This window comes from Onychomys torridus, chromosome 5 (genome assembly GCF_903995425.1).
Source record: "Onychomys torridus chromosome 5, mOncTor1.1, whole genome shotgun sequence".
Classification (NCBI taxonomy): domain Eukaryota; kingdom Metazoa; phylum Chordata; class Mammalia; order Rodentia; family Cricetidae; genus Onychomys; species Onychomys torridus.
In genome coordinates, this window is record NC_050447.1 from 45,247,625 (window position 1) to 45,271,387 (window position 23,763).

Consider the following 23,763-nt stretch of genomic DNA (forward strand, 5'->3'; position numbering starts at 1 on the left):
AGGTAACTGGCCAGCTCTGCAGAGGTAGAGTCAACAAAGACAAGAAAAGGGAGCTAGAGAGATGGCTCAGCTACTTACTGCGGAAGACCCAAGTTCAGTGCCCAGCGCGCACTTCAAGCAGCACACAGTGGCCTGTAACTCTGGTTCCAGATGATCTGACACCCCTCTTCTGGCCTCTGTGGGTGTCTGCACACACACACACACACACACACACACACACACACACACACACACACACACAAACACAGTTAAAAGACAAAGATGGGGAGTGTCCCTGATGGGTCTCTCTGTGGCAGTCCTCAGCTTTTCCTTTTTGACTTGGATGTTGGCTGGGAATGAGTCAGTTGTTTCATAGGGTGCCCTTTACTTGGGCAAAGGTTAACCTCTGATGACATGCCATGATAAGAGTATGCCCTCTTGGGTGGTGCAGATCAGAACCCCATGATGTCAGCGGTGTCCCAGCACCAGCAGTTTTTAGTTGGGTCACAGTTGGAGACATCGTTTGGCTGGTGCAGCTTTCTCTTTGTCCAGGAAGCAGAGCTGGGGAATGGTACGTACCCACAGTCCCTTGCTACTTTCCTCATCCACCCAGTTTGTAACGTCTGGATTCCTCCAGTGTTGGTTAGTTTCTCTTCTTACACAGCTGGATAGAAAGAGTACCATTTAGTAAGGGGAACATCCAGTGGAAGGACAGACTTTGAGCAGGCTGGAAAAAGAGAGTTGTGGACTGTAATGTTTGACAGGAGTGAGTTCAAACCCCAGCTCCGGGAGTTGATGCCACGTATGATTTTGTTGACACTGTTTGTTTAGAAGTGTAGTTGCCATAGCTGCTAGAGGGAGGGAAGTACCAACTGGCTCTCTGAAGTTTGTCAATACCTCACATTCTCCCTGAGACACGGAAGAGTTAGTTGTCCAAGACCGAAGCGAACTGTTTGTACTGCTGGGGTCACAGGCTGTGTCTTTTTCTTTGGGTATGCCTGTTTCTGCTTGGAGGTCATTGTCTCTTATGAATCTTCATTTCCCATGATTCCTGTGGTACCATGCTTACTGCCTGCTACCTCTCTGTTCCCAAACTCCTGTATACACTGTAGATGTTTCCATAGCTGTCCTGTTTGTGATATACACACGTGTGCAGCAGGCAGGCAAAACACCAGTACACTTCACATAAGTAAATGTTTTAAAACTACATTGTATATGTATATGGCATTATCAAAGAATAAGTTAGAAGTGTTAGTTTCTTTTTTTTAAAGGCATAGTCTCTCAGCCCCACCTGTTAGTAGGTTGACCATCCATCGAACTTCAGAAATCTGTTTCCACCAGGCTCACAGATGCATGACCACACATGGCCTCTTGGAGGGGCTGAGGATCCGTGCTCAGTTCTCATGCTTCACGGTCTACACTTTACCAACAGCCCTTTCCCCAGCTCCCTGTTAAGTTGAAATACATGCTGAGATCCCAGTCTCTTCAGAAAACATGGCCCCCAATGTAAATTCCATTTTCCTTCAAGTCCCATGACTCTCAAAGACAAACGCTTGTCTTTCTTGTGTGGCATCGGAGCATGGCCAGTGCTATGTTTCCTTCCTTGAAGTTGAGGCCAGGCTCCCTGAGGAGAGTGGAAAGCACCCTTGTGCCTGTGCCACAGCCTGGGGAGAGTGTCAGAGGAGGTGAGGCCTCAGCTGTGCCAGGAGCTGCTTCTGAACCTCTACAGACTCCAGTGTCCTCTTCATCCTCTTTAGGACAGTACCTGAGCTGAGGCCTGGGCTCTAGAAGCCTTTTAGAGTCTGTCTTGCATTTTAAGTTCAGGTTTCCCAGCAGGCCACTAGTGATGGTGAACATAGGACACTGAAGCATGGGAAGATGAGGTCCAACTTGATAATTCACAAATACAAATCTCCTCCTCACCCAGACTTACAGTGCAGCTCCCATGTGAGGGCACCAGCACAGCTGATAGTTAGTGTTTGGACGTTAGACTTCACAGTGCCTCTGGCCTTCTGGGGATGTGATGGTGAGTGCTCTCAGCTGCTCTGCTGGCCACTCGTGTCCTGTCCAAACAGCTGTGTTCATCTCGTTTCCGTCACTGGTTCTACAGTGTTCAAATCCATTAGTTCCCACTCTGGTTGTGTCCTGAATGTCAAGTTCTTATGTGTCAAGTACCGTGAATAGTTGTGTGGGGTAGGGTAGTGTGTTAGGTAATTTCCCTGTTGCTGGCAAAGAGGCTGAAGGAAAGAGAGATTTACATGGGCTCACGGTTTGACATTATAGTCAGTCATGGCAGACGAGGCATGATAGGGTGGTAGGAGCTTGAGACAGCTGGTCACATGTCATCCACAGTCATGAAGTAGAGAGACATGAATGCTGGTACTCAGCTCACTTTCTCATTTTATCCAGTCCAAGATCCCAGACCATGGAATAGTGCCACCTAGAATTAGGGGCTTCCAACCTCAATTAACCTAATCTAGATGATCCCTCACAGGCATTCCTTGGGGCTAACCTAATCTAAATAATTTTAGATCCTGTGGAGTTGGCTGTATTTACATCACAGGCCAGATGCAAACAGTCTGTTTTCATGGCAGGTGATGTGAAGTGAAGCAGACGCAGTTCATTAGAAGATGGTCAGTGCTGTGAAGAAAAAGCATTGTGGGGGAAGAACCAGATCATGCAGGTGTGGGGGAGAGGCCCAAGAAGCATTCCAGGCAGCAGGAACAGGCCAGATGAGCCAGGGGATGGCTTACACTTACTATGTAATCTGAGGCTGACCTAGTTTGTCTAGAATGAGACCCTGATTGTCTATACAGGCTCTCTAGAAGGTTCTGGGAAGTCAGCCCAGGGAAATACTCGTAAAGTCATTCAAAGTATGAGTCAATCCAGGATCTGTATGAGGGAAATTTTGAACTGTAAGCCTACCTACCTGCTGTGTTCCTACTAGAGACAGTGCTTTCAAAGGTCTGTTAGAGGGTACCATCTGTTGATTGATAAGTTAGCAGCAAATGATACTGGCTCAAGTGTTAAGTAGGAAAGATCTTTGAAAAAACAAATTACAGCCTTTAGGGACTAGAGAGATGACTTAGCGGTTAAGAGTGTATAGTGCTATTCCAGAGGACCTGAGTTGGTTCCCAGCTCCCAAGTCAGGCAGCTCACAATCTAACTCTAGCTCCAGGGAATCTGGTGCCCTCTTCTGGCCTCTGTGGGCACTGCACTCACGTGCATAAAGCTATGCTCAGACACAACTTAAAAAAAATTTTTTTTTCAAGACAGGGTTTCTCTGTGTAGCTTTGTAGACCAGGCTGGCCTCAAACTCACAGAGATCTGCCTGCCTCTGCCTCCCAAGTGCTGGGATTAAAGGCGTGCACCACCACCACCTGGCCCCCCCCAAAAAAAAAAAAAATTTAACTAGACCATATGTCTTAAGGCAATTGTAAGCTCAGAACAGAATTGAGAGGAAGATACAGAGAATGCTGGATATTTCTCGAGCCCACATATGCACAGCCTCCCCACCCAGTACCCTCACATCCCCACTAGAATGATGGATCTGTTATATCTTATGAACCTGCGTTGACACTGCATGGTAACCCAGACCATGGCTCACATTGGGCTCCCTCTGGTGGGTATGTATTTCGTGAGTTTGTACAAATGTGTCAATGCACATGTTTGCCAGTACAGTGTCACACACAGAACTTTCTCTGCCCTAAATCATTTTCATGTGGTTTTGGGGAGCTTACAGAAACAGAAAAAGGAGTGTGTGAGGGAGTGTCACTGTTAAACAAATCCCCAGAGAACAAATGGCTAGTCTTGGGCTAAAAGTGCTGGCCCAGGCTGTCTCTGAGCTCCTCAGAGGCTTGCTTAATAGCCAGAGTTCTAGGGGACACAGATCATCGCAGCCATGTGAGTCATGCCCTGAATCACCCCAGATAGCAGTGCCCTGACTCCTTGGACATTACATTCCCTTGTGTTCTGCCTGAAGAGGTGAGTGTCTGCATCAGCGGAGAAGAAAAGCCCTTTAGAGCTACTGCATGTCACTGTCAATTGAACCCACTTTCATAGCTCCTTTATGTGGGTCTTGCCTTCATGTATGTATGTGCACCACGTGTGTACAGAGATAGGAAGAGGGCTTCAGATCAAATTATTAGAAAGTCCTGGCTGGCTGGCTGATTCTCCCTCAGCTCTGTTGCACCTGAAATCATCAGGTAGTGGTCTATTTGTGGCCGTACATCAACTATTTAACAGCAGCTCACAGTTCAGACTGTTTTACAAATAATTGTTGAGTATTGTGTTGGTTACACTTCAATTGCTGTGATAAAATACCCAAGAAAATCAACTTAGGAGGAAGGTCTGCCTGAGCCCATGTTTTCAGGCCTTGGTTGCTTGGACCAGTTGCTTTAAGTCTGCTGAGGCTGCATGTCAAGAAGAAATGTTTGTAAGAGCAAAGCTGAAGAAAGACTCCCTCTCCAAACCCATCAATCTGAGTTCACAAATGGTTCAGCTACCCTTGAGGTCAGAGCCCTCATGATCCAGTCACCTCCCAAAGGCACGGGAGACTAGGTACAGTGGGGACTATCCCTTCAACACATGAGTTTTAGGGGGACAGTCAAGAGCATCAATTTCTCTTCCCAAACCTGCTGACTTTCCCAGTAGGATTACAGTGATAGGAAGGAGTCTTGCCTCAGGCCTGGGACTCAGCAGAGGTGCTAGGATGTGGCTCAGTTAATAGGGTGTCTGCCTAGCTTGCACCAAGCCCTGGGTGGCCGCACCACCTAAGTCAGGGAGGTGGATTGATGCAAACTTATGATTCCAGCACCCAGCAAGTGGAGGCAGGAGGTTCAGCAGTGTATTGTTGTCTTTGTGTTTGAGGCCAGCTAGAAATACATGAGACCCTTCCACGGGGAGGTGCGGGCACACACAAATGTGCACCGGCACACATACACATATGCACACACCAGACCTTGAACTTGATTGTGTCTGTCACATGAAGGGAACATGTCTATGTATCCTGGTGAGGGTCGGTGCTGCCTCTCCTAGGAGGAGGTTCTATGAATGTGTGACTGTGGAGCAGCTGCCCTGGGAACTGGTCTCTCAGGAGGGAGCAACCGGGTCTGCTCAGCTGGTGCTGCATAGAGGATAGGACAGGTGAATTTAAACCATAGTTAATGTTAGCTTTGTTTCTTAACCTCCAGATGTGTAGAGTATACAATTCAGTCTTCATGAGTTCTAGAAATTTTTAAGAAGCCTGAAGTGTCATGGCTCATTTAAGCTGGTCATTTTTCTCTCCTTTTAGCCATCTGTGTCCCACCGCCTGTTCAGAGAACCTGACACAGTTTAAAATGGATCCCCTCTGATTGGGAAAACACATAACAGTAGAGTTATCTTAAAATGGGTTGTAAAAGGAGGGACAGTGGTTTGTGGTGGCCCTTTACCCTAATAGCCCAATTCTCTCGCCCTGCTGTGTCTGCTACACACAGCACAGCTAGGCCTCTTTGGACATCACATTAAGGTGAGAAAAACTCCCCCCAGCTAAGCAGATTTTTGCCAGAGCTGAGGACCGAACCCAGGGCCTTCCACTCGCTAGGCAAGCGCTTTACCACTGAGCTAAATCCCCAACCCCCAGCTAAGCAGGTTTTTAATAGCCCTGTGCTCATCCATCTAGGAGAGAGAAACAACACAGTAATTTGAAAAAGAAAGTTTGGGAGGTTGGTTTGGGTTTTGTTGTTGTTTTGTTTGGTTTTGGTTTTGGTTTTAAGGTTTATTTACTTTTATTTTATGCATGAGTACCTATTTATATATGAGTACCTTGCCTTCATGTATGTATGTGCACAGTGTGTGTGCCTTGTACCCAAGGAAACCTGAAGAGGATATCGGATCCCCTGAAATAGGAGTTAATAGATCAGATTGTTCTGAGCTGCCGTGTGGTGCTGGGAACCGACCAAGTCCTTTGCAAGAGCATTAAATGCTCTGTTTTTGTTTTGTTTTGTTGTTGTTGTTGTTTGTTTGGGAGGTTGTGTTTTTACTATTTTTTTTTTCATTGAATTTATTTGGGGAGAGGTAGAATGGGTGAGTGGGTGTGCCCCAGCACATGTGGAGATTAGAGGACAATATGCAGAAGTCATTTCTGTCTGTCCACTAGATCATCAGGCTCCTTTATCTGCTGAGCTGTCTCCCTACCCCTGAACAAAGAAAGTTTAATATAAGAATCATTCACTGTAACAGGAGATCAGGGTAGCCATGGGTTGGCTAGTCAAAAAGGAAACTTTAAAATATAGAAGTAACAGATCTGAGCAGCAGCCACAGCCTCTGGCTGACCTTGCATCAGACATGCCTAAGGCTCACTGCAAGACAGAAAAGCCACACTGATGGAACTCACTGGAAATTGGTTTTCTAAGGTGCCTGAGAAAGCTGCTCTGGGGAGGTGACTAAAGGTGGCCCCTGGGTAGCCTGGCAAAGCAGGAGCCAGAGGCCAGGGAAAACTGGGGGCTCCCAGGTGACGCCCCAGATCCAGGAAGCACAGCTCTCTTGTCCTACAGTTTTGTTTTGTTGATTTGTTTCTGCCTCCTCCTGAAGAACTCACCATTACCCCAGTTGAGGGAGAAAAGAGACCCAGACTCACTTTCACAGAGCAGGCAAAGAGGGTGAATTGGGAGCTGAGTGGCAGTGCCACCAGCCCAGTGACTGACAGATGTCGGTAGTCATGACATCCCAGGTGAAAGGTTGCTAGGAGACATGCTTGCACAGGGTGTACTTAGGAGGCTTAGGTAGTGTTCATACCATCTCTTGTCTGAAGATTGCCTGAAGCTTTGTTTTTAGTCCCAGGCATACGGATAAACCCTTCGGTGTCACAAGTGGAGGCCCAGGAAATCCTTAGCTCAGTAGAAACTGTGGAGGCAGTAAGTAGTCAGTGATTTCAGTGCCAGAGTAAAGAAAGTGCCCGACTACCTGCTTTCTCTGTACTCGGGAGACATACCTTCCATCTTCCTGAAGATCGCCTGTGACCCAGGGGTTGCTCATCACCATCGCCCTTTGCTCCCTTCACTTTCCTGGGCTGAGGGGCAGCACACCAGCACAGTGCACATCATGTCTCTGTCAGACAGTGTCTTCTTTATGCCCTGACTGCTCTGGTTGGTGGACATATTTCCCAACTGCATTCTCAGGAAGGTTGGTAAGTCATTTGGTGACTGTGTGTGCCTGGAAATGCCTCTGTTCTATCCTGCGGTTTTGTTTTTTTTTTTTTTTTTTTTTTTTTTTTGACAGGGTTTCTCTGTGTAGCCCTGACTGTCCCAGAACTCACTCTGTAGACCAGGCTGGTCTCCAACTCAGAGATCTGCCTGCCTCTGACTCTCAAGTGCTGGGATTTGAAGTTTGTGCCACCACATCTGGCTTTTCCTCACATTTAGACAGTTTGGTTGGTTGCCAAAATCTTGCTTGGAAATTCTTTTCCTTCAGAATCTTGAAGCTTTCTCTGGTATTACATTTTACTATTAGTAAAGTAGGAAGCCATTCTGACCCATTCCTTCCCTTCTAGAGCTCGTAAGAATCCATCCCTGTTCCCAGCATTCTTGGGTTATGTCTGTCTTTCTCCACTCATGAGTACTTACTAGGTATTTTTTCTTTGACTCACAGGCAATCCTATTCTTTAATGTTCAACCTTCTGGATTAATCTTCCAATTTTCTTAATGTATCTCTCCTTTTTTTTTTTTAACTTTTTCTCTCTTTTTGAGATTTTATTTATTTTTCTTTTATGTGTATACATGTTTGCCTGAATGTATGTCTGTGTGTCACATGCACAGTACCCACAGAGACCAGAAGAGGGTTCTACTCTCCTGGGACTGGGGTTACAGATGGTATGAGATGCTATGTGGATGCTGGGAATCAAACCTAGGTCCTCTGAAAGAGCAGCCCTCTCCAACACCTTTTTTTTTTTTTTTTTTTTTTTTTTAATTAAAGACAGAAGGCCTCAGTTCAGTGTCTGGCACCCATATCTTGGAACTGCCTGTAACTCCAGCCCCGGATGATCGGATGCCTCTAGTCTCCAAGAGCACCTGCACATGTGGACACATATACACACGCACATAATTAAAAATAAACCCTTAAAAATATTAAGTAACCCTTATATACTAGGACCAATGTTTTTTAGCTAAAGCTGTGTGTATTGATCTGAAGCTAAATTCCTTAAGTGGAGGTATACTTGCTGCTCAGCACATGTTGTGTTACAGTGTTTAGTGCATAAATATTTAGAGCTGTTTCTGTTGGTTCATAGAAATTTTGCATTTTTTTCCCTTTCTTAGGACAAAGTTAAACTATAATCCTCCAAAAGATGACGGATCCACTTATAAGATTGAACTTGAAGGGATATCGGTAATGGTTATGAGAGAGATCCTGGATTACATCTTCAGTGGGCAGGTATGGTGAGACCCAGGGCCCAGACACAGCAGAGGCTTCCCAGCTTTCAGAGCGGTACTGTCATGTCATCTGCCATCAAGGGCATCTGTTGGCATCTTCCCGGCGATGGCCCCACATATGTGTTCTTCCAGACTCTGTCCCTAAAAGAGCAACACAGTTAGACCATAGACCAAATCCCAGTTTATGCTTGTCTGAGTTCCATCCTCTAGGCTGAGAGTCAAAGGACATGGTTCACTGCTGACTCTTGACACCACGTCTTGAATCTCACCTCACATGGCTTCCACCCTGTCAGGACCTTCTCTGTGTGCATGGAAACAGGAGTTTCTCTGGGGACTGGGACTTGTTCTGTAGAAACAGTTTCCTGTGGGTCATTGCCGTGAAAGGCACCTTACATTGAAATCCACCCTCATAGTACCCGCTGGCGGTCCTGCGTTTCTCCCTATCCTGCTCTGTCTTCCTGCATTTCCTCTCCTCTTTGTGCCGAATTGTTTCTGGAGATGTGATAACACCCAGGCACGAATGGTAAGCGACTAGACTGCTTTCTTTTCCTCTTTCTGTAATTTAAGTTCTAGCATAGGACGCTTAGCAGAGCTACAGAGAGCTTGCCACTCTCCAGTCCCTAGCACCTGCAGCCAGCCGGTGGCTCACAACCACCTGGAACTCCAGCTGTAGGAGATCTTCTGGCCTCCATGTGCAAACACACACACACACACACACACACACACACACACGTAAATAAAAATAAATCTTTGGGGAAAAAAAAAGCACACCTTTACTCCCAGCACTCAGGAAGCAGAAGCTAGCAGATCTATGTGAGTTCAAGGCCAGCCTGGTCTACAGAGCAAGATCCAGGACAGCCAGGACTACCCAGAGAAACACTGTCTTAACAAAAAAACAGAAAAGAAGATTCTTTTGAGTCTCTGGTATATTGGCCAGAGAGCAGAGTAGTGTGTTACATATTTAGGTGTGTGAAAGTGTGTTCTATCACATTTTCTCCAAGATCTTACACCTTGTCCTCTCCATTGGACCCTTCTTCATCACTGCTGTTTCCCCACCTCCCCTTTTCTGAAAGGTCTCTTTTCCTAGTAGTTTTCTAAGTATTGCTTGTCTTTTCTAAATGCATTCGCTCTGTCCACACACTCGGGGATTCTAGTCCCGTTGAAGTGTGTGGTGTGATTTTGTAATATTAGGGATACATGGTTTATGGGAAACTCTTTTCCCTAAACACAAGGCAGTGGGTGTGCATGTATGTGGTGGTTAAAATGAACAAAGCCAGAGTCATTTTCGGCATGGCCCTAGGATCCTAGAAGCACTCCTCAACAGCAAGGAGCTGGGTACCTGGCCAGCCAGGTCTGACTTGCAGGGTGAAGTTATGAGCGCAGACGTGACGTTCACTGAGGGCATCCTCTGTGCAAGCTTCAGCTGCAGCCCGTGACTGCAGATTGATTGCTAGAATTTGTCCCAGTTTAAACTTCAGAATCCAGGTGGCAACTCAAGCTCTGATAAACTTCTAAATTAGCTGTTTGAGTTATGAGATGTGATTTAATGTTTCTTCCTGGCTTTGTATCTGCAGTTGTTTCCAGTCTTCTGGCTAAATTTAACATTCGCGGGCTGAGGATGTGACTGAGTAGTAAAGCTCTTGCCTAGAATTCAGGAGACCCTGGGTTCCATCCTGAGCAGTGCAAGGGAAAAAAAAGAAAAGAAAAAGAAATAGAAGAGGGGGAGGAGGGCTGGACAGATGGCTTAGTGGGTAAAGGCTCTGCTGCCAAACCTGATAGCCTAGTTCATTCTGAAGAACCCACATGGTGGTCCTCTAACCTCCACAGGTATCCTAGCATGTATGCGCCCATGCAGAGATATAAAGTACACACGTACTGTCTTAGGGTTATTACTGCTGTGACGAAACACCGTGACCAAAGCAACTTGGAGAGGAAAGGGTTTATTTGTCTTATACTTCTACATCACAGTTCATCAGTGAAGGAAGTCAGGACAGGAATTCACACCACACCAGGCAGGATCCTGGAGGCAGGAGCTGATGCAGAGGCCACAGAGGGGTGCTGTTTACTGGCTTCCTTTCTTACAGAACCCAGGACCACCGGCCCAGGGCTGGCACCACCCACAATGGGCTGGGCCCTCCCCCATCCATCACTAATTAAGAAAATGTCCTACAGGCTTGCCTGTAGCCTGATCTTATGGGAGAATTTTCTCAGTTGAAGCTGCCTTCTCTCTGATGACTCTAGTTCATGTCAAGTTGACCTAAAACAAACCAGACCACATACAGACAAGCAAAAAACCAAAACAGCAAAGATAGAAAAAGAAGAAGAAAAAGCTAGTTATGTCCCCAGCACAGGAAATTTTCCTCCCTTGGTGTCTTACCTCTCACAGTTCTGTGCTCAGTTTCTAGGGCAATTGGTAATAACACATTTTTAAATCTGCATAGAATGTGGTAAAATGTTTCTTGCTGGACCCCAAACTCTCATTTCTGAAGCAGCAAAGCCTCGGGGAGCTCGGTTGTGGTATGGCATTGCCTTACGGTTGCATGGAGAAGCGTGAGGCAGGGAGAGAGAAGCACCAGTCAGGACACTGGAGAAAACTGGGCAGAAGTAAAGACTCGAGTGAGGGAGACCTATACATTAGGGATTTGTTCCAGAAGGTAGTTTGAGGCCCCTATGCTTTGGCATTGAGTACAGGCTGCTGAGGAGATACAAAGCCTTTGTATCTTTGGTGGCTTGCACCCACTTGGCATCCCCCTTGGCAGTCAGGAACCTTGATGTATCTGGAGATAACTCTGATTTTCACTAACAGCAGTGCCTTTCCTAAACGTTCAGTCAGGTTTTTGTGTGAGTTGCAAATGTGAGCACATGGTAGGTTCCCTCAACGGGAGGAGTGTAGGTCATGCTGGCTGGCACGGGAGGGGAAGGCCTGGACAGGTGGGCAGGTTAAAAGTGAGACACATCTGCTGTGAGAGAAGTCCCCTTGATGCCTCAGACTCTGGAAAGATGTGCACTATGGTCAACACTGCCGGTCTTCTTTGGCCTACAACATTGGGAATTTGAGGGCAGGAGAAATGACTCCGTTGTTAAGAGTGCTTCCTGCTCTTGCAGAGGACCTGAGTTCAGTTCCTGGCACCACTATCGGCATCTCACAACTATCTGTAACTCCAGCTTCAGTGGGATCCAATGCCTCTGACCTTCAGCTACCCACACTCGTGTGCACATACACATAATTAATAATAAGTCTGTAAAGATTAAAAAGAAAAATTGTAAATTTCCTGTAGCCCAGAACTAGGTTAGTGGTTTGTGTTTTATGTCTGGATTCAAAGATAAAATGTTTATACTCTTACAGATCAGGCTAAATGAAGATACAATCCAAGATGTTGTACAGGCAGCTGACCTGCTGCTGCTGACGGACCTGAAAACCTTGTGCTGTGAGTTCTTGGAGGGCTGCATTGCCGCAGAGAACTGCATCGGCATCCGAGACTTTGCGCTGCACTATTGCCTGCACCATGTGCACTACCTGGCCACAGAGTACCTGGAGACCCACTTCCGCGACGTCAGCAACACAGAGGAGTTCCTGGAGCTGAGTCCGCAGAAGCTTAAAGAAGTGATCTCCCTTGAGAAGCTGAACGTCGGCAATGAAAGATACGTGTTCGAGGCAGTGATTCGGTGGATAGCACATGACACAGAGATGAGAAAGGTACCTACCACTTAGGACATAGCCTCAGGTTCCCTTTTCATTAATGTGTTTGTTTACTTTGTGTGATGGGAGGGGTGTGTGTGAAGGCGGAGGCCAACCATCAATGATGTCCCTTAGGAACACTAGCCAGCTCTTTGAGTCTCTCCTTAACTTGGAGCTCACCAGTGCGGATGGACTGGCTAGCCAGCAAGCCCCGGAGATCCTTCTGCCTCTGTCTGCCCAGCCCTGGGATCCAGCTGTGGTGCACATCATCATAATGTGGTGCACATCACCACGCCCAGTGTTTTTACCTGGATTCTGGAGATGAGGCCCAAGTCATCACACTTGGAGAGCAAGCACTTCACTAACTGAGCCAGCCCTTCGTTTATTTTAACACAAATCATCGTAGTTCTGTCTTCTTTGTCTTGGAAGACTCACCAAGTTGTGAACTAAAGGATATCTAGGAAACATCTTCGTCTAGTGCTAAAGCTGTCAGCTCTCAGACTGTTAGCAGTCACCTGGCTGGGGTCCTCTGCTCTTCCTAGATGCTGGCAGTCCCAGGTCCTCAAGTGCCCAAGTCCTACGTACTGGACAGACCAAAGGCTCACACTCCCAGCCCTGAGAGCCAGGAATCTGTTTGTCTAGGCTACTCAGTTAAACTTGTGGCTCAGATGCTCAGGTTGGAGGCTTATTGCTTTGGGCTTTAATTACCAGTGGTCCTGGCATTTGACGGCTTTTAGAATCCTAGGCTTCTGGCAGCAGTGGGCAGCAGGGTTCCTTCCTACAGCTGTTACAGCTTCTGAGGGCCTCAGGTGTTGATTCTCAACGCTTACAGAGGTGAGCGTTATGGTTGTCAGGCCTAGGATCTCCGAGAGCCTTGGATTTTAACAGAAATAAATTGTAGCCCTCTACATATATGTGACAGCTGTGTACCTTGATCTCTTCGTGGGACTCCTAACAATGGGAGCAGGGGCTGTCCCTAATGCTTTGGCTGGCTCTTGGGAACCTATTTCTCATCCTGGATTGCCTTGCCCAGCCTTAATACATGGGGAGGTGCTTAGTCCTACCACAATGTGATATGTGCCATGCTTTATTGACACCCATGGGACGCCTGCCTTTTTCTGAACAGAAACAGGAGTGGATTGGGGGGTGTGGGGAGCTTCGATTGGGATGTGAAATTATTTAATTAATTAATTAAATTTTTAGAAAAGAAAAAATAAATTGTAATTAAAGTTAAACAGGGCAGGAAGAAGGAAGAGAAAGGAATCTGTGATTGGTATGTAAAATGAATTTAAAAATTCTTAATAAAGAAGAAAAGTTAAACAGGGAAGTCAGGCATTGCATACCTTTAATCGCAGCACTCAGGAGGCAGAAGCAGGTGGATCTCTTTGCATTCAGCCTGTCTACATAGCAAGCTCCAGGACAACCAGAGCTATATGAGATTCTTCCTGAAAAGTAATAAATGAGCAAATACCAACAGAAACCAAATGGAGAAGGTCTGGGAATGACGGCCGGGGAGAGTCTTAGAGAACATCAACCTTTAGGTCCCTGTTGGGATCCAGCAGGGAATGCAGCTTGTTTTCAATTCTTCCCTCCAAGTACTTGTTTCAAAATAAGAACTGTATTGGGTTGATTTCAGAGAATTGATTTTGGGATGCAGGATTACACTGTTCATTGTCCTTGGCAATGACTGACTCAGTTCTTAGTGATTATCTTGTAGTTGTTAAATTTTGTAAGCCTGTGAGGATGTACACTCAGAAACCACCTTATGGTCTTAGCTGCAGTCAGGCCTCCTCGTGTCCTGCTCCATGTTAGGTAGTTGAGGAAGGGAAAGACTCACAGGCCACTAGGAGACACTGCTCCTCTTCGGCTTGTGCTGGATCATCTTCTTGCTCAGGGTGCTCAGGGTGACTGGTACCCAGGGACGATTCCAAAGCAAGGAAAAGTGTGTTCTAAGTTACTCAAGGGTGTCTCCTTACCCACTGGATGGTTGAGATCAAGTCTCTGGCCAAAATCACCCAGAGCATGCTCAAGTGTTGGAGATGGCCCCTGAGACCCCCAAATACCCAAAGCTATGAGATGGTTTTGAGCTGTGATCATTGCAGGAATTATTACACAATTCTGGGGATATTTTTCTTACGTTTGGCTTTGCTGATTTTCTTACAATATTGTTGTTGGTCTGTTTCCAAGTTTACCATACTATACTCACTACTTTGGTACTTCTGTGAGTGTGGCTTAGTCCATCCAGACAGTGAGATAAAGCAATGTGGCCACTTTCACTCAGATAACCCACTAGCATGGGACCCTTCAGTGTGTGGAAAGCTTTTGGAACTTTGCAATACAAATGAATTTTATTTTGTTTATTTTTTGTAATTAAACCATAATTCCCAGAGACTGTGGACAACAAGAAAAATTAAAAAGGAGAGCAAAGCAGAGTGGCGCATACCTATAATCCCAGGGTTTGGAGTCTTGAGGCAGGAGGATGGTGGGTTTGAGGCCAACCTAGATTACATAGCAAGACCCTGTCTCAAAAGAAAGAAGGGGGCTGGAGAGATAACTGATCAGTGAAGGATGACCAGAGGACCAGAGTTGGGTTCTCAGCACGCACATCAGTCAGACGCCTCACAACCATCTGTAACTCCAGCTCCAGTAGCTCTGATGCCCCTTCTATGCTCTATACACATAGTTAAAAATAAACTTTTGTATTGCTTTATTTAAAAACATTTGCTGCTTTTCTAGAGGACCTGACTTGAGTTCCTAGCACTCACATGGGGCAGCTCACATCAGCCAGGAATTCTAGCTCCAGAGAATTGGATGCCCTCTTCTGGCCCACAGGAACCTGTGTGTGTGTGCACACACACACACACACACACACACACACACACACACACACAAATAAAATATTTGGGACTGAAGAGTTGGCCCAGCACTTGTTGCAAAGGACCCGAGTTTGATTCCCAGCCACACATGGAGGCTTACCACCTCTTCAATCACCAGCGTGTATATGGTGCACAGACATACATGCAGGCAAAACACTTGGACACATGAAATAATGAAAATAAAATTATATCCTTTCTTTTTAAGAAGAAAAGCAGAAGAGGAGGCTGGTGTACATATGCAGGCAGGCATGGCTGGAAGGGGCAGTGTCTGCTAACAGATTGCCCCCAGCCACCGTCTGCTGAGTCAGGAAGTGTGTTTCAGAAGACCTGTGTCATCCTCTCCTGTCCCTTCTCCTCCCCTCTGCAGGTCCACATGAAGGATGTCATGTCAGCACTGTGGGTTTCGGGGCTGGACTCCAGCTACCTTCGGGAGCAGATGCTGAATGAGCCCTTGGTACGAGAGGTCGTCAAAGAGTGCAGTAACATCCCTCTCAGCCAGCCGCAGCAGGGGGAGGCCATGCTCGCCAGCTTCAAGCCCAGAGGCTACTCAGAGTGCATAGTGACCATTGGAGGGGAGGAAAGAGTGTGAGTGTGGAGGGGCCTTGGGAGAGGGTATGTTTTAAAGTGTTTAGCCATCTGTAGACTACTGGCATCGCCATTGGATGTCATGAGCAGAACTGTAAAACATCAATTATGTATTATTTCCTTAGTTCACGGAAACCCACGGCCGCCATGCGATGTATGTGCCCTCTCTACGACCCTAATCGGCAGCTGTGGATCGAACTGGCTCCTCTGAGCATGCCAAGAATTAACCATGGTGTTCTTTCAGCAGGTATGGTATGCACTGACCAAGTCATATGTCATCTCAGGGTTATGCCAATAATATAGATGTGATTTTTGTCTGGTGTGGTACCACACACCATTAATCCCAGAACTTGAGAAGTTTAGAGGCAGAAGAATCTCTGTGAGTTTGAGACCAGCCTGGTCTACATAATGAATTTGAGTCAGCTAAGGATATGTAGATGTATACTGTCTCAAAAAAAAAAAAAAAAAAAAAAAGATGGGGATGTGGCTCAGGTGGCAGAGTGCCCTGGGTCTGGGCTCCATCACCACCTAGTTTGGTGGCATATGAGTTCCAGGGACCAGGCTCAGGTGGTCAGCCTTTGCAGCAAGCTCCTTTACCTGCTAAGCCATTCGCCTGCGCTTTTTCCTCTTCATCTTTTTTTGTCTTCCCATGTTGCCTGTGCTCTTAGAAGTCTCGTCAGGCACGTCAGGCCTTTCCCCTCTGTTCTCTGCCTGTTTGTGTCAGCTTCTGGCTTTGTCTCTCTGTGGCGGGGTTAATGACTGCTTTTGGTTTATCTTCAGTGACTTGTCAGCTCTGAGAATCTACTAATTCATCCCTGGGATGTTTTGATTTCTGCTTCTCTGGGAATCTCTATTCAGTGTGAGGTCATTTAGTAGTTGTGTGTTTTGGGGTTGTGGCAAGTGTTGCTGTTTTGCCTTCTCCGCTTGTCCAGTACTTCAGGTCTTTGCAGCTCAGTGTTTGCTTCTGCTCCTGAACTCGAGGGGCCCACATTTCCTGATGTGCCTGAGAGGCTTTGCTGGATGCCTCTATTTTGTAGGCATAATGAATGCCTTGCAACAGGACAGGTAGTCTAGGGCTTGGATGAAGGTGCTCTTTTTCTTCAGTAAGGGTTTTACATTTGTTTCTGATAGTTACAGGAAAATACTGTTATTCCAAAAGTGAGTTCAAGCTTGAAATTTCATAGACGAGCAGGAGGTTTAAATCAGTTAAGCTGGCCACGGTGGGAAAAGGCACGTGCTACCACACCGAGGACCTCAGTTCAATCCCTGGGACTCACACAGTGGAAGGAAAGAAACAGCTTCTCAAGTTGTTCTCTGACCTTCATATGTGATCCATGACGTACACATACATATGCATACAAACACACACAATTGAAATTTTTTTAATTTTAATTTTTTTGAGAATGCCACACATGGGTACATTCTATTTACACCATTCCTGTCTTTCCCTCTGTTCTCTACAACTCTTCCATGTCCCACTGTGACCCCATCTCAAATGGATGACCTCTTCTGTAAGTTGATATGTATATAAAGTCTCCCGAGTCAGTTAGTGTTGTCTATATTACACGTGTCTAGGGTTGACTGTTTAGGATGGGGGAACCTCTCAGGGCTCGTCCCTGAAGAAAACGGGTTCCCCCTCAGCAGTCATTGACTGCCTCTCGGGCTTCCTCTAGAGGCAGTCAGTGTGGACTGCTGTGGTCTTGGTCAGGCAACCAAATTGTTGACAGTTCATTGCTGCAGCTTCCCTGTCCTGTCTAAAAGACACTGTCTTGCAGCAGCAGCAGCTGTCCTAGCCATCTGTCTCCTACAGTCTTTCCACCCTCTCTTCCATGATGTCCCCTGAGCCTTAGATGCAGGGCATGTGTTGTAGTTGTCCCAGTTAGGGCAGGGCACCCCTTGGTCATCTACTTCCTGCATTTTGGCCAGCTGTGCTCTCTACCCTAGCCTCTCTGCCACAGACAACAGCAGCTTTGATGAGAGAGAGCCACACTTTGATGAGAGAGAGAGTGTGTATCGTGTCAAATATAATTTTAAAAAGAAAGTTGAGCGGGTGGTGGTGGCGCACACCTTTAATCCCAGCGCTCGGGAGGTAGAGGCAGGCGGATCTCTGTGAGTTCGAGGCCAGCCTGGGCTACAGAGTGAGATCCAGGAAAGGCACAAAGCTACACAGAGAAACCCTGTCTCGAAAAACCAAAAAAGAAAGAAAGAAAGAAAGAGAGAGGAGGGAGGGAGGGAGGGAGGGAGGGAGGAAGGAAGGAAGGAAGGAAGGAAGGAAGGAAGGAAGGAAGGAAGGAAGGAAGAATGAATGAATGAATATTGAGTACTGGTTCCAGCTGGCCCGCTTACTTATTCATTCCATCCCTCTTTTTACAATGTTGGGAATACAACTCCAGACCTTGTCTGTGCTGGCCATGTACTCCATTCCTGAGCTTTCCTCCACCACTACCCCAGTAGCAGGCTCAACAGTGAGTCTTATGTTCTGTTTTGAATGTCAAGTGCCCTTGCTGAGTATCCCTGGGATCCTGAGAGTAGATGTGGATTGGAGGCCTGATGCTGCTTGAGACTCACAGAGCTGGGGATTATGTAATGAGCTGAAGTGGCCCTGAGCTGCCTGTGACCCAAGCCTGGCATCACTTTTCTTCTCCTCCTACAGGGTGAGAATCACCTCAAAGACTGTTGACTGAAGTAGAGTGGCCAGAGTGGCTGATAAGTTTGGATCTGTCACCAAGGAGCAAGAAGATTGTCAGGGTTGGGGAAGGGAGCTCTGAGAGCACCATAGCACCAGCTGACGGTATCCTATTTGTCCTTGTGCTTTTTTCAGAAGGATTTTTGTTTGTATTGGGGGGCCAAGATGAAAATAAGCAGACACTGAGCTCGGGAGAGAAGTATGACCCAGACGCCAACACGTGGACTGCTCTGCCACCCATGAATGAGGTATGGTGCAGTTGTTCCCCATGGTGTGTTTCTTTTCTCCTTGGCACTTTTATTGGTGTGGGTCTAGTGTAGGGAAAGAAGAGGCAGCCTGGCCTCCCTTGCCTGGAGCCCTGCTTCCCCTCATCTCCCTCTCCTGCCTTTCCCTCCCTGCCTCCTTCTGGCCTCCTGCCTAGTGCCACCTCCCTGACTGTTGCCCACTGTCTTCCTTTCTTTATGGTGCTCCCCACCTCTGCACATTCTGGTTTTACATCTTCCTACAGAAACTCCACAAGTCAGGGATTTTCTGTTTGGGCTGCAGGTGAATGATAAGCACCTCATGCTTCTGGAATTCCTGATAGTCTGGCATGCCCTATCCTCCCTGCTGCCCATCCTGGCCACAGATAGATAGTCTACACTACCTGGCTTTTGATGTCTCTCACAGTCTTCTGCCTGCCCATAACTGGACAGAAGCAATGTCTCTGAGCCAGTTGTCCTGGCAGGTAGGCGCTCTTCTGAGTTTTGTAGGTTAAGCACAGCATCTCTGCTGATGAGCCTGTATCTTTGGTCCCTGCTCCTGAGGAGTGACTGATTTGTCTGTTACATTGAGGAAGCCACACATAATGAGGAGGTGTTCCAAGAAAAAACAGTGTAAACAAGGCTCTTCTTTGCTGGAATGCTGAAATAAAACAATGCCTATGACATTTAGTAAACGTGGAATATCCACTTTCTCCTACAAAGGTTTGTGATGTCTTTCCAGGCAAGACACAACTTTGGGATCGTGGAGATAGATGGGATGCTCTACATTCTCGGAGGGGAGGATGGTGACCGGGAGTTGATTTCCATGGAGTGTTACGATATTTATTCAAAAACCTGGACAAAGCAACCCGATTTGACCATGGTTAGAAAGGTGAGTGCAACATCTGCTGCATCTGGCTTCTTTAGAAGCTGACTTCAAAGTCAGTGTCTCCTTCTGGGCTTGGTTGTTGCAGTGGGAAGGATCACACCTGGGACCTCACATAGTGCTCCACTGCACACCTCTTCATTTCTGAAGTCTGCCTTTGAAAAATGCTGAGAGGATCAAGGCTGTGGAATGCCGGCTCTGTTGGCAGCTTGCCTTCACGTCAGCAGTCACATCACAGGAGAGAGAGCCTGTGTGAGCGTCTGTGTGCCTCTGACAGCAGGGCTGTGTGTGCCTCTGACAGCAGGGCTGTGTTGCAGGGTCTGTAAAAGACTCTTGGTGGCTAGCCTGCTCTCTCATTGTTGTGGCTGCCTCCTGTGAGCCTCTCACTTAGGCTCAGGTTACAGGCAGCGCCGTCCATCAGTCCATCCGGCTGTGACTTTGGTTCATGTTGTGGACATCCTGTCTTCTCTTACTGTGCATCCGTCCAACCAGACAATTGTGACAGCAGTAGAGCCGGCTCAAATACTGGTTAAAGGAGATAAATGCCGGAAACCCCCTTCACTCCCCCATCTCACCCACTGTGCTAGAGAACCCATGGCTTGTGCATACCAGGCTAGTGCTGTACCACTGTCTACATCCCCAGTATTTAAAAGCTCTTGTGAAAAGTTAGATTATGAGGACATCAAGAGGGCTCCGTGGGTAAAGGAGCTTGCTGCCAAGTTTGATGACTGGAGTACTAGTGCCAGAATCTACATGGTGGAAGAAGAGAGTCAGGTCAAAAACAAATATTGTATAGAATTATGGGCTGGAGTCCAGTGTGATGGCAGAACACTGGCCTGCCATGTTCAGGGGTCTGGGTTCCATGCCCAGCATGGCCCCACAAGAAGTAAAGAAAGTCTAGTTACGGCTTCTTTGCTGTAGATGGATGAAGACACTTTTCTAGGACTTCCAGTACGTGTCACCAGCTCTTTCCATCTCCGACGCCCTGTGGGGTCATGCAAGGAGGCATCAGGGTTTTGCTCTTAGGAATCGGAACTTGCCCTACACATGTGACTGTGCTGTCTGGGTCACTTGCTTTCTGTTCATCCAGTTCTAATGACAAATGGTACCTCTCTCCCCGCCACTCGTTTTTCTTTCAGATTGGTTGTTACGCAGCTATGAAAAAGAAAATCTATGCCATGGGTGGAGGATCATATGGAAAACTGTTTGAGTCTGTGGAGTGTTACGATCCACGGACCCAGCAGTGGACTGCCATATGTCCACTGAAAGAGAGAAGGTGAGGCAGAGTGTGTGTGCCCATCACTGTGCTACTGTTGATGTATCTGAGGCCTCCGAGTATGGCATCTCCTAAAACAGAAGGCCCATATGAACGTATAACATGGCATTGCAGTCACAACAAGCAATAAAGACTGGGGAGGTGGCTCAGTGTTAAAGTGTGTGGTGTGCTGAGCAAGTGTGGGGACCCGATCCCCAGTACCTGAATAAATGTCAGGCAGGGAGTCCCCTCACTGGGAAGGCAGAGCCAAGGGTTCCTGAGAAAGCTGGCTAGCTGGACTAGCCCTTTTGGTTCAATTGAGAGGCCTTGCCTTAATGATAAGGAATCCAAGAATGACTACCATCTGTGGGCCTCCAAGTGTGCCTGTACACATAAAGACAAAAGTGACTTGGGCTGGACATGGTTGCACATGCCTGTTATCATCATGATTGAGAGACTGCTGAGGCAAGAGGATTGCTGTGAGTTCAAGGCCAGTATGGTCTACACAGTGAGTTCCAGCCTACCCTGAGTACGTAATGAGACCCTGTCTCAAAAAGACCAACAAACAGAAGAACAAAGAGTAGAGGAGTTCGGGCTGAGGTCCTGAGTTCTAAGCCAGCACCTGTGTTTTGTGACCTGCAGGTTTGGAGCAGTGGCCTGTGGGGTTGCCATGGAGCTGTACGTATTTGGAGGAGTCAGAAGTCGAGAGGACATCCAGGGCAGCGAGATGGTCACCTGCAAGTCTGAGTTCTATCATGATGAGTTTAAGAGGTAAGCAGTCTTGAGGCTTCTGCCCTGGTCCTCGCCCTCCATGCTTCCAGAGATGTGTCTCAGCTTCCAGGGACTTCACTGAATTCTGTTTCGGGAGTATGACCAGTACATGTTAGATGTTTTTTCAATGACTTCAGAAGTTGGTAGGTGCCTTAATTGCTTTTATTGCTGTGTAAGACATGATGACCAAGGGAACTTATAAAAGAGCGCATTTAATTGGGTTTACAGTGTCAGAGGGCTAGAATCCATGACAAAGACATGGTGGTAGGAACAGTTGAGAGCTCACATCTGGATCTGAAAACTGGAGGCAGAGAGAGAGAGAGAGAGCATGGGAACAGCCAGTCTTTTAAAACCAAAAAGCCCACCCCCAGTGACATACCACCCCCAGCAAGGCTACGCCTCCTAATCCTTCCCACACAGTCCCACTAACTGGGGATAAGTGTTCAAATATATGAGCCTAAGGGGCCATTCTCATTCCAACTACCACAGTAACTTAAAGAAACATCATGGAACCTGGAACTTAGCACACACTTGACCTTAGTAGCTTATAATTGGTCACTAGCTTTCAGGGTAAAGTTTTGACTCATTAATATTTGTGGCATATATATATATATGCTTATTTCCGCCTCCCAAGTGCTAGGGTTAAAGGCGAGAGCATCACACCTGTCTATAGGTGGCCTTTTATAACAGGGCCTTCATCTGCTTTTTCTGCTGCTGTCCACCCAGGGACTCCACACTGAACCCTTGGCTAGCTCAGTTCCAGGCTGCTTCGGCCTGAAATGCCCCTTGTTGTCCTTCTGGTTAACTTGGTCTTTCCAAAACAACAGCTTACCTGTTGAAAGCCTTCACTGTCTGCCAGGCTCAGCACACTCCTCAGTCCTTGATCCCAGATACTCTCCACATCTCCCTGACTTTGTAACTGCTACCGGGGAATGTATACAGGGCAAGGTCGCATGTGACCAACTGTATTCTCCTCCAGCATCAAACCTGGCTGGCATCAGACGCGCCGTCATATGTCAGTTAAGCTGGTGTCTGAGATATTGAAACGCTGACAGACCAGAAATGTTTCAGCAGATAAAGGCACTTGTCATCAAGTCTGATGACCTGAGTTTCAGTTGCCTGGACCCCCAAGATAGAAAGGGAAAACTGATCCCCGCAAGTCTTCTGACTTCCACACAGCTTATCAGTTCTCTCTCTCTCTCTCTCTCTCTCTCTCTCTCTCTCTCTTCCTCTCTCTCACCACACACACAAAGTAAATGAATAAATGTAAAAGAAAATCCTTGGGGGAGGGGAGGGTATCTCTGTGTAAAAGCTCTGGCTGTCCTGGAACTCACTCTGTAGAGTTCCTCGAACTCACAGAGATCTATCTTCCTTTGCCTCCCAAGTGCTGGGATTAAAGGTGTGTGCCACCGTGCCCAGCTTAAGAAAAACCTTTTTAAAAATGCCTGGCAGGCCACGGCGTGCTTCTCTGGTAGGTACTGTTCCCTCCTCTCACATACTTTCCCATTCATAAGCACGAGGCAGTGTTCTCACTGCAGTGGCCTGTTCGGATCCCCAGGGAAGATCGTCTTGATCTCATGTGCTTCAGTCATGTTACCAAAGAGGGGAGCATAAGACAACGGCTCATTTCCTGTCTTTGAGGTCGAGGTGAATAATGAACAGACACAGGGTGTTAGATATCATATAAATGTTGCCTGATCTGCCACATGCTTTCCATTTAGGATATGTTCAGAGATGCTTTTACTTCCCATTATTAGGGTAGACTGTCAGGGGAATTTACTAGACAGAAAATGAGGCAGTTTAGACGGTATTTGCTACGTGGGGGAGGGCATAAAGGATGTCAGAGGCATGTTACATTTCTTCTTTGCTGTGCCAGTGTGGGGACTGGTTGCTGAAGTAGGAAATAGTGTATTAATCTCTTGCCCAGATGAGTGTAAGACAGTCTGTCCTGCTTGATTAGCAGGCAGTAGCAGCATGTTTAGCTTTTGATAAAACACTGACACAAACCTTTTCCATGACAACTGACTCAGTGTGTAGTTAGCGTGAGCTGCAACTTGTCTGAAGTCGTTTGCTTACGTTTCTTATTCTTTTTTGTCTGTTGCCTGGGGTGGGACTGCAGTCTGACTGTCCAGCTTCCTGACTGTCCCAGGACATGCTTGATATTCCTACCAGTCAGCCTGCTACATGTCTGTTTTTGACTGCCTGTTCTCAGTACGAACTATGACCCTGTGTGTAAAAGTAGTGCTCCTTTGTTTCTGTTTGTTTATTTCTATTTGTTTGTTTTGTTTTTAAGCTTCTTTCTTGAGGGTCTCACTCAGTAGCTCTGACTGACAGGAACTCTCTGTACAGTCCAAGCTTGCCATGAACTCACAGAGATCTGTCTAACTCTGCCTCCC

General features: G+C 46.9%; 1 protein-coding gene across 1 annotated transcript in view; it reads left to right on the plus strand.

The window, feature by feature from the left end:
• Gan (gigaxonin) overlaps positions 1-23,763 on the plus strand; it is a 46,687-nt gene that overhangs the window by 14,939 nt on the left and 7,985 nt on the right. The window contains exons 2-9 of the mRNA XM_036187854.1: positions 8,274-8,388; positions 11,734-12,084; positions 15,310-15,527; positions 15,653-15,774; positions 18,349-18,461; positions 19,198-19,347; positions 20,481-20,617; positions 21,239-21,367. Of these exons, the coding sequence (XP_036043747.1) occupies positions 8,274-8,388; positions 11,734-12,084; positions 15,310-15,527; positions 15,653-15,774; positions 18,349-18,461; positions 19,198-19,347; positions 20,481-20,617; positions 21,239-21,367 (1,335 nt within the window). The remainder of the gene's footprint in view (positions 1-8,273; positions 8,389-11,733; positions 12,085-15,309; positions 15,528-15,652; positions 15,775-18,348; positions 18,462-19,197; positions 19,348-20,480; positions 20,618-21,238; positions 21,368-23,763) is intronic.